The sequence below is a fragment of the Hermetia illucens genome, chromosome 1 (assembly GCF_905115235.1).
Source record: "Hermetia illucens chromosome 1, iHerIll2.2.curated.20191125, whole genome shotgun sequence".
Lineage (NCBI taxonomy): Eukaryota > Metazoa > Arthropoda > Insecta > Diptera > Stratiomyidae > Hermetia > Hermetia illucens.
The window spans coordinates 5,557,218-5,571,630 of NC_051849.1; the positions used below are offsets into that span (position 1 = coordinate 5,557,218).

The 14,413-nt window shown below is 48.0% G+C and overlaps 1 protein-coding gene across 1 annotated transcript; it reads right to left on the bottom strand.

The window, feature by feature from the left end:
- Nucleotides 1-13,531: 13,531 nt before the first annotated feature.
- Nucleotides 13,532-14,170, bottom strand: LOC119660460 (endocuticle structural glycoprotein SgAbd-5-like). Its single transcript, XM_038069025.1, has 2 exons — nucleotides 14,011-14,170; nucleotides 13,532-13,936 (listed from the first exon to the last, which is right to left on the bottom strand). Exons 1-2 carry the CDS (start codon nucleotides 14,020-14,022, stop codon nucleotides 13,640-13,642), a joined length of 309 nt encoding a protein of 102 aa, XP_037924953.1. The 5' UTR covers nucleotides 14,023-14,170; the 3' UTR covers nucleotides 13,532-13,639.
- Between the last annotated feature and the right edge of the window lie 243 nt (nucleotides 14,171-14,413).

The window sequence follows — 14,413 nt, forward strand, 5'->3', positions numbered from 1 at the left end:
GTTGTGAATAATTGGGGCGTCGTCAGGTCCTAGAAATTAAAACCGGATCACAACTGATGTGCATTTCCTTAAAAAATAGATAATTAATTTACCTTTTTATTATTTCGGCCCCGAGAGAATTTGGGGCTACTGAAAATTCTCCTCTTCCCCTTCCCGACAGACCAGGACATCGTTATAAATCAATTTGCATGAAAATTGTAAAAAGAATTTTGAAAGAAAGTATCGCCTTCAAGGAGCAGTGCAATACTGCTTTGGAAATGTTTTAGACCCAATTTCCAATGTGATATAGAAAATGCTTGCCTTTAGCCAGGAGGGTAGAAAACTGCTTCTGTTCTTAATGGTAAAGTCTATTTCAAATGGTTTTTAGTGATTAAAGTAAACTTCGATCATGACGATTCTACCCCGATTGATGAAACAACCCTAAGCTCATCGAAGAAGAATTTCAATCTGAGCCCAGATTCTCCACCTTCTCAAGAGATAACCAACCTAATTAGTACCCCATCTTCATCGGAAGAGCCGAAGGAGTCCTCCTAACCCCGAGCTAAGGTCTTGCCCATGGGTAAGCATCCATCTTTGGTCAGCAAACAGCCTCCGAGAAAACTGTCTTCGGGAATCCCGGTAAACCACATCTGGGCAAAACACAACCCCCCAGGTTGTGCCAATGTCCAGGGATTCTGCAGCTAAGGGGAAATCAAAACGGTAACCGTCGTCTGACGATCACAACTCTTCGTCTCAAATGGGTGCAAAGAAAACTCGACTAGCAACGGCCCAGTCTTAATTGACGGTCAAGGCTATCAAAGCCGATGGGTAGGTCTTGTATGATGACACCAATCTATCCGGTTAGGATACCAAGCAGTGCGAGCAGCTTAGGAGGAAACTCCTCCCAGCTAAAAGGACTGCATCCTCTCAAGGGATTAAATCACGCTTTAAGTCGGTAGGTGTATACTGCATACTACTATTTGCAAATGAAAGCACAAACAAGTGGCTCAGACAGTACTGCTCCTTCTTCAACGATGTGTGATAGGGTGAGCGGCTGTCCCTGAAAATTATTTCCGAGCTGCGGTCATTTAAACAGTGCATTTCCTGGTTTCCTGAGAAGAAGGGTGAGGGGGGGTGGATCACTTCCTGGGCTGAATATTAAAAATGTTCGGGAACAAATGCGCTGCCGGCTCTATTAAGAGCTTGGGACCATTTCATTACAAGCGTCGGCTCCTAAAACTATCGTAGACGACATGCAACCCACGGATCTTCATATGAAATGTAGATGAGGTGCCGGAATTGAGAAAACAACCCAAGCCCAGCTAGCATGAGAGAAGCTTCCGAATAGAGCTGTCCACTCAAGACGGGAAAGAAGGATTTGGTGAAACAGAAACAACGACAAAGTCTGCAATCAATGCGTGTTTGCATTATTTCTAGCAAAAAGTAGTAATTTATAAAAATACACCCGGGGTATACACCCGGCACTGAAGAAGGGAACAAGTTGTTCCCGATAAACGATATAAGTAAAATAAGAAATTACTACTAGCTACGAAGACGGACAAAGCCTGATGCAGGCGCTGGCTGGAATCGCTACAAAGAGGCTCAAGAATTTCTAAAGAAGAGCATAAGGTCGGCTAAACGATCAGGCGAAGGCGCTTTAGCAGAGAGGCCAACTCTTGGAGCAACCTCAAAGCGGAAGTGGATGGAGAACGTAGTCAGCATTTGCTTGAAATGTATCTTCCAGACAGCGTCTCTAATATTCTTTTAACGAGCTGACAGCCCTCGCCAGAAAGATTGGAATATTACACAGAAAGTAGTATCACTGGAACGAGTGAAATTTGCATTAATTGAAGCAATGGATGCGCTGGGGTAAGTGGTTTCCAGATACGGCTTTGGAAAGAGACCTCCTTCTTCTCTTTCGTCCCCCCCCCCCCCTCCCTCCTTGGTACCGTTCATAAGCAGGGTTGGCTCATCGTGATCGGTTTCGTCATTTCATTCTATCAAATGCCTGATCTGCATGCAGTCACGAGGCTTTTAAATCCCCATCCAGCGTATCAAACCACCGTCGTTTTGGGCCAGCCTTTTGGTCGCTCAGCATCCACTTCGATGTTCAGACGAATCTTGACAAGTGAATTCTCGTTAGCGCGAATTACATGACCATACCATCGTAGGCGTCTTTCTCGCAACTCTCGCGGATATCCTCATTTCGGTGAGCAAGCAAATGTGAAATCTCGAAAGCAACAAATAGTAATCGAGTGAAAAGACCTAGAGAAAGTAACATCACAAGAGGATATCTGTGCTGCGCTATTCGAACAATTCATCCTTAGCGAAAGAGAAGAAAGTACCATCAAAAGAATGTAGAAGGCATGTGGAGGTACGCAGACCGCTATTATTAGCATGCCGTTGGAATCAGGGATTAAACTGGTTACTGCGGGCAGGGTAAGAATAAATTGGGTCATGGGCCGACTCAGGGAGTATGTATCTCTCAAGAGATGCTTCAGATGCCTCGATTTCGGTCACTCTGCAACAGCATGAACTAGTGAGCATGATAGGTCGAGAAGGTACAGAAAGTGTGGAGAAGAGGGCCGCCTTATCAAAGCCTGCACGGGAGATCCACAATATATGTTGCAAAGACGACCAGTACTTTGTGGGTGGTGACAGGTGCCCCGCATATGGGAGGGAACTGAATCGTAAGGCTAAATGAGGTTGATACAGATCAACCTTAACCATTTCGAGGCAGCGCAAGACTAGCTCTCGCAAACCATTCGAAAGTCAAATGTGGACGCGGCGGTAATATATGAACGTTACCAAAATTACGTTGGTGCTACTTGGGACTCATCGGAAAACGCGGCGATATGAGCATGTGGACGGGATGCTATTCAAAAAACAATGGCATCCCCAGGAGCCGGCTTTGTAAGGGCAAAAGTCAACGGCGTCCATATCTACAGCTATTATGCTCCTCCTAGTGCAATATTAGCGTAATATGAGAAAATACTAGACAGTTTGGTGTTGGATGCTAGGCACCAAAGCCCCATAATTTTGATTTGAAGGCGTGGGCCTTGGACTTGGGAAGTCGAGCAACAAAGACCAGGCACCAAATCTTACTTGAGACTTTTGCGGTGCTGGACATCGTACTAGCCAACGTTCGATAGGTGCCCGCCTTCCAATGCAGAGGGATAGGCTCAATCGTCGATCTGACCTACCTCAGTACCTTTTTGGGGAAGGGGATGGTCTGACGGAAGAGTGAGCACAACACCCACAGTGACCACTAGGCCACATTAGTCGTCAACAGGAACCGACGGGGTGGTAGTCGACTGAGCAGCGAATAGCTGAGTAGTCTACTGAAGCCTTCGAGACAGAGACTTGTTGGCGGCTTTAGAAGGAGGTTATGACCCGTAGGGAACGGCGCTGGAAAAAGTGAGTCAGTTATGTCATCAGGTATCTGGGGCATGCGACTCTTCAATGCCGCAACTGAAGTTCCACCACAATAGGAAACTAAACTAGTGTTGAAACCAAGAAATCGCACTGTTGAGAGCATCGTGTCTGCGAACGAGGAGGCTTTGCCGAAGGACCAGATGGAAGCCAGAACATAGGCAGTCTGAGAAGCAATACCGCTTTCTTCGAAGTACCCTTAAGAAGACTATACGGGAAGCTAGGCGGAATTTCTACAAGCTGTTGTGCCTTGAAACGCTGAGGACGCTGTGTGCAAAGTTGTAACGAACAAGATTCATGGACAGAAAACACCCCAAGTGACGCGCCCGCGACTCTTGTTCAAAATAATCGCAATACTTTTCCCACAACAAAAAGAAAGCGGACCTCATCCAATGGTTCAACAGGACGTCTACATAATCTCCGGAGTGACTAAAGAGGAATTACGGGGGATCTGTGGGCGAATTCGAGACAACAAGGCTCCGGGATTGAACGGGATTCCGAACAAAGCCTTGAAGTTGGCTGCTAAAATCATACCCGCATGGTTCATAAGTACATTTGAATCATGCATGAAAGAATGTTTCCTGCTCAATGAAAGAGGCAGAGGTTGGTTTTGGTACCGAAGCCCTAAAAACCACCTGGCGCATCCTCTTCATATCGCCCTATCTGTCTTTTAGACACTATGATGAAGATATTGGAGAGGGTGATATACAGCACGCTACTTCCATTCGTCGAGCTTGCGGGTGGTCTAACGGAGCGGCCATATGGTTTTCGTTGAGCGCGGTCCACAGTCGATACCATTACAGCGGTCGCAACGGTTGCAACCTGACCCGAGAGGCATCGGCCTGTGTTGCTCGTTGTGACGCTTGATGCCTTAACTCAGTCAACCGAGGTTGGATCAAGGACACCCTGACAAAACTGGGTGTCCCTGCTTACTTATCTTGGATAATCGAGAGTTCATTCTTCATGAAAAACTGCGGGCAGAGAAGGATGTAGCCGAGTCTCCCGCGCCTAAAAACGGGATAAAATGTACCAACTGGTGCTCCAGATTGGGGGTTGGCTAAGGCTCACAACACTACACGGAAAAACAAAGTTACGAAGCCACGAAAGGAACCTCGGACAGAATGGATTTCAAAATGACGAACCCGGCAACGACAAGGGAATAACGATTTGCGCATTTTCTCATGGAACGTGCTCTCATTGTACAGACCGAATGCTGCTGAGCAACTAGCCGATACTCGGCTCAAGTAAAAACGTTGAAAGAAATGCGCTGGCGTAGGTCAGGACGCCAGACAGCTTTTAGGGATATCGAATTGATGGACCTCGGCGCAAAACCGGGGTGTCTTGAGTTCCTTATTAAGGCAGGCCTAGACCGGATACCGGCTTTTGAGCCGTTGATGATGATGATGATGAATCGAGAGTTACCTTTTGGAGAGGCTTGTTCGTTACGAGGCGGACGACAGACCGAAGGAATATGTTGTGGCAACAGGTGTTCCTCAAGGTTCCGAACCAGTGTGGCAGTAGTTGCGAAACCCCACCTGGACGTGGAACTGTATGCAAGTGAAACTATTCATGCTATCAAAGCACCGCTCCAAATAGTGAAATTGGACCTGGCGGGAGATAAGACATAGAAGGTCCTCATTACCAATCGCAGGATAAACAACACTGTCAAAATTCAGATTGGTACTCACGGGGTCTTTTCAAAATCGATGATTAAATATCTGGGGGTAATAATCTATGCCAAGTTGAGCTTCAAGTGGCACTTGGAGTATGGTCACGAAAAGGCAGCAAAGGCTAGTTCATCTCTAGCAAGGATGATGCTAAATTGGTGGGCCAAAATCTGGTCGCCGGCTGCTAATCGCAGGGGTGGTGAAATTCATCCTGTTTTACGTGACTCCTGTTTGGGCGTTCGCACTGGATAGCACAGTGAACCAGGGTAAGATAAGTTCGGCATACCGGCCAATCTCGCTGAGGATGTGTAGTGCATATAGGACGGTATCAGGTAAGGTAGTGTGTGTCATCGCGCGGATGATTTACTTGGATCTTCTGTCCAATCAGCAACACTGCCTTCAACGCAGTTATCGGACTACGTAATTTCGTGGAGGAGATGATGTGATGAGTGTGATAAGCTGAATAGTAACTTAGTTAGTTAGTTGTGCTGTAAACCAGAGCCCTCATCGCGAAGTAATACTTCACTTTAGTCTCACGAAGTTCTGGGTGGAGAACTGGGAATGGTTTTAGTGGGTGATAATCCTTCACTCGCAATTAGTGTGTTCGGGCAGGGTGCACGTTTTCTCCATAATCGCCCATAAGTGGATATCCAGGACGCTCTCTAGGGTTTTCAACTCGAAAGAAGTGAGGCTGATTGTTCGAAAGTCCATCGCGGACTCTTGACCGCGGTTGCCCGTATTCGGTATAAAATCCACTCGTGCGCGTCTTCAGGACTGTGGTTCAGGATACGTACCACAGCTCCGGTAAATCTCAACAAACCACGACACAACCCTTTCCTGCTGCTTTTGTAGCATGACTAGCATTTTGCCATTTGGATCCGGAGATTTATGTGCGGAGAAATTGTTTATATAACAGCCGGTCTTATTTTTGGTTATTACCGACTTCATAGTCTCAAATGGCTGGGGTGGGCGCAAAGCCTCAAAAAAGGCTCTGACGGGAAAGTGCGTTTGAACAAGTAGCTTCAAAATTTCACCAGAAGACGTGGAGTTTTCCGACTTTTTAGGAAAAGATGCGGTCCTAAGTTCCTTTGACAGAGTCTAACTGAACCTCGCGGATTCGCTGATGTTTTCGATGTTCTGACAATAGACAACCATGACCGACTTGTACTTCTTCAGGCAGTTCTTATATGGCTGCCAATCTTTATGCCTGTGGCAGATGTTGAAGATTTTCCTGGTCAGCTTCCAGAGGCTGAACAGATTTTTATTCCACCACCGTGGCATTGTCCTTTTGCTGTATTTAGCAGGCCACGAAACTTTAAAGGCAGTATCGAATGCCTTTACCAGAGCCCCGACCGTTGACTCCAGTTTGTTCGTCTTTCGTGCCAATCTTACCAATTTGCGCACCGGAGAGTTTGTTCTTGATTACTTGACCAAATTGTCCCCAGTTTGAGGTCCCTGAAGGGTTTGAAGACCTCTGCGGCGAGATCTAGTCTGAAAAGTATCCAACTGTGATCGGAGAAGAATCTCTGGTCAGACACTCTCCTTCCTCTAGGAGAAGGCGCACCTCAGCATGATCTGCTTGCAGGGAGATGGTCAGTTCCTGTCAGACGTTGATCCTCATTTCTTCCAACAGCTCTTTGGAGGCGTTCGTCGTTGGGGTCCAGGTCATCGTCCAGTTTTGCAGCGGAATACTTTCACTTTTCCGTTCCTGATTCCGAACCACGCTTTTTAGTCGAACTTTTCTGGTCCCTCCAGGCACTCTCCGTTTACACGAAGCAGAAAAGGTTGGCTGTTTATCCGGGATTCCTCCTTCTTGATCGTCCTTGGGAATCCATGTGTTTTGAAAGTGCAAGGATTGGAAGAGCTTGTCTGTATCCTTACGGATGTTCGGCAACCACAACCGGTCTCCTGGGAATCTCGTCGAAGGAGATGAATTTGAACTGTACGCGCTTTCGGGAGTTGCAGATCCTAGTGACGCGTGAACCGAGAAAGTCCCTGGAAATTTGGTCCTCAGAAGCTATAACGTGAAACCCAAGGACCATCTTGGAGGAACCAAAGCAAGGGAATAGTATCCGGTCTGTTTCCTTTGGTGCCCAGGGGATGCTCAATGGCCATCTCCGACAGCCTCGCCTCAACACTGGTCCACACCTCGGCGCCAGTTTGCCGCTAGCGGAATTACCATCCGCCAGCGCCACACGTAAATGGCTATTGGTCGGCTGGCTGTTACTGGGTACTTTTCTCCAGATATTGCTTAACATTCAAGCTCTGGCCCACTCTGCTCCGGTTGTGATCCTGTTCGACCTCGTCGGTGGGTGGTGGGCTTTGCTTTCTGCTCGTATGCTACGCGTTTGCTATTCTATTCCTCAGCAATCGCCTGGTACTAAGCGGGGTGTTTTTCGTCCCGCTCGTAGACAGTATCGGCCTTTTTGTTCTTAGTAATCTTTCTAAGAATATGCATTCCCATCGGATACTGGCTCTTGAGCAGGACACCAGTGGACCTTCGCTTCTTTCGGGTGACCGACGTTCTTGTCGGTCTTTACTTTTGAGGGATCCCCGTCTTTGAGGGTTTCAGATTAGGACTACTTCCTGTGCGGAGTTGCCAAATCTCCCATCAGGCGCGTCCCTTCGTGCGGATAAGGAAGTGCTCGGCGAATGTGTCATGGGCATGCACATGCACGCATCCGGAGATGTGCGTCTATGGGCATGCTTATGCGCAGGCCGGGTAGGTGGGAAGTAAACGCCCACCCGTGGATAAAAATCGGCTATGGGAAGGACACCCACAAATTAAACCAAATATGGAAGAGGAGAAAAGTAGTTTTTTTACGGTGCAGGGCTTCGGAAACCCAGTGCCGGCGGTTTTTGGGAGTGAGCAAGCGGGCTCCCGGCCGTCGATATCCAACGACCGCAGTGCCTCAGTAGTGGGAAACTTGGCTACTGTGGCATCTAATGTTACAAGAGATAATGGTGGAGTGGAAATTAGGTCCACACCGGATCCTTTTAGGAGGAGTTCGAAGCTTGGGAGATCACCACCGAGAACAATAGTTCTTTTTGGTAGTCGAGATTTGTCGCGGGACTCTGAAAGAAACATGAATAGTCCCTTGATCGACATCATTCCCTGTGGCGCAAGGCGCGAAAGCAAACGGGAACATACCGGAATGGCGTTCGTTACACTCGGGGAACGAATAAATGAACTGTGCGAGTTCATCAAGGAGGGGCGGAATATCCACCAAAATATTCGAGCCTTGATAAGAGGCATTAAATTCTCTTACCTCAAGGCACTCGAAGAAAAAGATTCCAAAGCATCAGGTGGCAAGGTCACAAGGGAAACGCAGGTGACGCCTCCCCATGATAAGGCATGCGGGAAGACAGGAAAACGGGCTAGAGACGGCACCAACGAACCTCTTGGACCACAGCAAGTCCCGAAGAAGAAAGAAGCCTCATCACCAAAGAAGGCGGAGCCGGCGAGAGTAGCCGCGAAAGTCGGTAATCTCACGATTGTAACCACAACACCTCCAAAAGTGGAAGAAACCAACGCCCGGAGGCCCGAACAATGGACTAAGGTGAGCAACAAGAAGAAAAAGGACAAAACGAAGCTCCGCCCGGAAATAATAATTATTTCCAAGAAGGGAAATATGTCCTATGCCGACATCCTCCATAAGGTGAAGTCAGACCCGGAATTGAAGGATTTGGGCATAGTGTGAGCCGTATCAGGCAAATACAGAGAGGGGATCTGATGCTGGAGTTAAGTAGATCCGCCGACAAGTCGGCCGATAACTTCCGCGGGAAAGTGGAAAATGTACTAGGAGAGGAAGCTGAGGTAAGAGCTCGGAAGCAGGAGATAGTGGTTGAATGCAAGGACCTAGATGAGGTCACCTCACGGGAGGACATCTGTGCTGCGCTAAAGCAACACTTCAACCTTAGCGATATAGACCAGAGTGCCATAAAAAGGATGAAGAAGGCATATGGCGGCACACAGACCGCTAGTATTAGTTTGTCGGCGGAGTCAGCTATTAAGTTAATTACCGCGGGCAAGGTAAGAGTAGGTTGGGTCGTGTGCAGACTCAGGGAGCAAATATCTCTAAAAAGATGCTCAAGATGCCTCGATTTCGGCCATTTTGCGGCGGCATGCACTAGCCAGCATGATAGGTCGAGAAGTTGCAGGAAGTGTGGGGAAGAGGGCCACCTCATCAAAGATTGCACTGGAGATCCACGGTGTATGCTATGTAGTGGGAAAGAGGGCGTGGACGACCGGCATATTACGGGCAGCAGCAGATGTCCGGTATATAGGAGTAAGCTGAACCGCACAGGCAAATGAGATTGATACAAATCAATCTCAATCACTGTGAGGTAGCTCAGGACCTGCTCTCGCAAACCATTCGAGAGTCGAATGTCGATGTCGCGGTTATTTGCGAGCCGTACAAAAACCACGGCAGAGCAACTTGGGCGGTGGATGCGTCTGGCAACGCCGCAATCTGGGCGTGCGGAAGACAGGCCATTCAGAAGGTCATGGCCCCCCCGGCAGCCGGTTTTATAAGGGCGAAGGTCAATGGTGTCCATATTTACAGCTGCTACGCTCCTCCTAGTGCAACCTTAGCACAATATGAGGAGATGTTAGACAGTCTGATGTTGGACGCTAGAGACCGCAGCCCTAAAATCATTGCGGGCGATTTCAACGCGTGGACCCTGGAGTAGGGAAGCCGACCGAAGAACACCGGAGGTCAAATTCTGTTGGAGTCATTTGCGGAGCTGGACATCATGCTGGCCAACGTTGGATGCGTGCCCACCTTTCGAGGAAGAGGCTCGGGTTCGATCGTTGACCTGACATTTGTTAGCACTTCACTGGTGAGGGGGATGGCTTGGCAAGTGAGTGAGCACTACACCCACAGTGACCACCAGGCCATCTTCCTCCGCATTGGGAACCGGGGAACCAGTCAACGACGCTCCGGAGGTGGAAAGCCTAAGGCGGATGGCTGGTCTATCGGAGCTTTCGACGAGAAAACATACCTGGCCGCATTGGAAGGAACCCATGATCCGGATGGAACAGCGGTGGAAAGGGTCACACAGCTGTCTCAGCGTGTAACCGAAGCATGCCACGCTACGATGTCACGACGACGTTTGCACCACGGCAAGAGGCCAAACTACTGGTGGAACACGGAAATCGCTGCCTAGAGATCCTCTTGTCTCCGAGCGAGGAGACTTTCCCACAGGACAAGGGGAAGGCCGAAGCACCAGGAGCGTGAGGAGGAATACAGGGATCTGCGAAGCAACCTTAAGAAGGCCATTCGGAGAAGCAAGCGGGAATGCTACATGCTCTGCATGGAGGCTAATACGAATCCGTGGGGTACAGCCTACCAAGTTGTAATGAACAAGATCCGCGGGCAAAAATCACCTCACGGCTCTTGTTGCAAATAATTACAACTCTTTTCCGGCAGCAGGAGCAGGACGAAAGAGAACCCCAACTGGCAGCTCAGCAGGACGTCTCGATCCCTGATGTTACCGAAGAGGAACTTTGGGAAATCTCTAGACGTACTGGGGAAAACAAGGCTCCGGGATTGGACGGAATTCCGAGCAAAGGCTCTGAAGGTGGCGGTCAAGGCCAGACCAAGGTGGTTCGCAAGCACATTCGAATCGTGCATGGCGGGAGGAGTGTTTCCCGCCCAGTGGAAGAGGCAGAAACTGGTGTTGCTACCGAAGCCCCAAAAACCACCCGGCGTACCCTCTTCATATCGCCCTAATTGTCTCTTAGACACCATGGGGAAGATGTTGGAGAGGGTGATATACAACAGGCTGCTCCCGTTCATCGAGCTTGCGGGTGGTCTTTCGGAGCGGCAATATGGGTTTCGGGGAGCCCGTTCTACGGTCGATGCAGTAGCAAAGGTCGTGGAATTGACTCAAAATGCAATGTCCATGGGCAAATGCTGTGCTCTGGTGACGCTGGACGTCAAAAATGCTTTTAACTCAGCCAACTGGGGCTGGATTAAGGGCACTTTGGCCAAACTGGGTGTTCCTAGCTACTTGGCTCGGCTAATCGAGAGTTACCTTTCGGACAGACTTCTCTGGTACGAGACGGACGACAGGCCGAAGGAGTACATGTTGACAGCACGTGTGCCTCAAGATTCTGTATTGAGACCGCTGCTGTGTGGGTTGATGATCGATGCCAGGCTGAGTTTCAAGGGACACTTGGATTATGCGCGAGAGAAGGCAGCAAATGCCAGCCCATCCCTTGCAACGATGATGCCTAACGTGGGAGGGCCGAAGTATAGTCGCCGGCTACTCATTGCGGGAGTGGTGAGGTCGATCCTGTTATACGCGGACCCTGTCTGGGCGGGAGCGTTGAACTACGCTGTCAACCGGAGGAAGATAGGTTCGGCATACCGGCCAATTGCGCAAAGGGTGTGCAGCGCATTTAGGACGGCGTCGACGGAGGCAGTGTGTGTCACGCGGGAATGATCCCTATAGATCTTCTAGCGAGCGAGGCACACTGGCTCTACGAAAAACGGAAGGCAAATCCAGCCGAGGTGAATGCGGATTTCCGAAAAGCCATCAGGAGAGAGTCGTGTGGCAAGTGGCAACAACGACGGGATAACTCCGACAAGGGCCGGTGGACCCATACATTGATCCCGTGTATCGAGAAATGGGTCAACCGAAAGCACGGAGAATTGAATTATCACCTGACACAGTTCCATACGGGACACGGTGGCTATAGGAAGTACTTGCATCGTTTCGAGTTGGACGAGTCTCCCAACTGTCCTGAATGTGGTGCTACACCCGAGAACCCGGAGCACGTTATGTTCCATTGTCCCAGATTTCTGCAACAGAAAAGGAGGTTGAACAGCATCTTAGGGGCGTACATCGAGCCCTCGAACCTGGTGGAAGAGATGCTGAAGTCGGAGGAAAACGGGATGGCGGTAAATGAGGCAGTAGCCGTGGTGCAGACAAAACTCCTGGAGTTGCATCGAGCTCGACAGAGACGTGACATGGACGAGCTGGTATAGCGAACCAGAGCCTCCCCGCGAAGTAATACTTCACGGTGGTCTCGCGGGGAGGGGCGGAAGAGTGGGGGTGGTTTTTGTGGGTGCGAATCCCACATACTGCTGCAACCTGGCGCAGCAGCGTCTTTCTAAGATTTCCACCTCCATCCATATAAAAAAAACAGATTAGGACTACTTTGCCTGGTACTCGTTACACACAGCTTGACGACGGTGGATTCCAGGCTGGAAACCACTAGTATGTCTGCTGCCTCGTTCGTTGGTCCCTGCGATTGGTTTCAGCATAGCGACTGGCACCGAGCGTGGTGCTCTCGACGGCTACTGTCTCCTGGCTGGATGCAAGCAACTCGTCTTCCGATGATGCGCCTAACATCGCCACCTCTTTTTCTATCGTTGATTTATTGATTTTTTAAGGTTTTGTATAAAACAAAACCTTATTAGAATCAGTTTACTATCTGTCTGTCTGTCCGTCTGTCTATCTGCCACACGCATTTTTCTCGGAGAAAGGTGGGAGCTATTACGTATGGTAGTTCGAATTTAAGGGGAGGGTGTCGCCGTTCATACAAAAGGAGGGTGTACATTTTTTTTCATCAAATCAAAGGTCTTTTCGACGGCCTTATTGTTGACATTTGCTGGAAAGGATGGGAGTGCGGGGGTCGAAATTGTTCAACCGAAAATCGAGAGAAAAATGAAAAGGCTGCCATCGTATGGGGGCCTAGGCTCCGAAATACCCTCCATACCGATTACTATTATATAATTTTTAGTAATTGGCTGCAAAATCTCCTTAAGATCATCTTAGTACCCACAGCTAACAAAAGCCCAATAACAAAGGTTATAGCATACTTCTGTTGTCATACGAATGCATTGTTACAGTATGGATTGCAATCCAAGAATGTCAGTTGGTCAAAGTGAAAGTGAAAGTATGTCAGGTGTCGGTGCATTTTACATAAACTACTAACGTTTTGGAATTGCTCCCAAACAAAGCTGCGCATATACAAAACATCAGCCCCTATTATGTTTCGAATACGCCATAATTCATATGCATATTGAAATCCGCCTCCATTTATGAAGGTGTTATCTAATATGTCGTTCAGATATTAATCTTGAATGCAGGCTAATTTTCACTTTCTCCATTAATCAATATGTGCATAAATTTGGCTTTAGTTCTCCGAAAACACAATTTTAAAATGTGCAGTTGCATAGTTTGAAATTCAAGGGCAGCCTTTTCGGCTCCAATCTTTGTTACTAATCAGCTTATGCAAAATCTGTTAGAATTCGTAAATAGTTACATTTGAAAGTGATATTTGATATCTCTAGACCATGGTCAAATTGGGCAAAGACAAGAATCCGATTGATGCCGGTTCATTATATATTGACAGATCGAATTCAAAGTCGCTCACAAGCCATAAATTTGGAAAACTATCTGCAGCAACAATGGGAAGGAATGCAAGAAAAACAGTTCACCTTGTTCACACAGATACACTTTTACTAATAATTTTAACATGCATTCCTCACACAACAACACCTACACTAAAATCTTTTAACATTTGGGAAATAGCAACTTATGACGAGTTAATGAATTACTGTCCCTCTTGGCACGAAGCCATTCTCATCGGCGGTGTAGACCACTTCAATGGTTCGTCCGTCGGGCGATAAATACCGGTAGCTTCCCTTAACAGCGACATATTCGTTGGAGCTTCCTTTGTTAACGATGTTGCCTTCTTCCACCCGCAGACTACCATCAGCACTTTCATAGTGGAAATTGTATGACCCATCCCATCTCACGTCCGCGGCTGACCTAATAATAGGAATCGCACCTTGATAGGGCTGCACTGCAGACACTACCACCACAAGACCCAAGAGGAGTATCTGAAAATAAACTCAGATTAGACGCAGATAAGAACTAAGATACGTACCGCAGTCCTTAATCAGAAGATACTTACGATTCTGTGCATCCTGAATTCTGTTGTCTGCGCGAGTGACTGCTTCCAATTCGGAGTCAATTTTTCAACTTCACACTGATAACCGCCGAAAGTAACTTTTATAGGAAGAAACTGCAATAGAAAATTCGAATCTAGGCAAATTACGTAATCTACGTATCCATGTATTTTATTTATGGGCTAAGTGAACATTTGCCAAAAAATCCGTTGGCGAACGAGTTTGGTGGTGGCCGATGTGGAATGCCAAAGATATGCATGTGTTTTTATTATCATTGTTATTATCGTGGGTTTGGCACATCTGGTTTCCAGTCGGAGCACATCTGGCCAAAAACAAAAATTAATTCGACTAAGGGTAATTTTCTTAAAGAATTCTGAAAGAAGCTTGGATTCAGATATTCTAGACTAA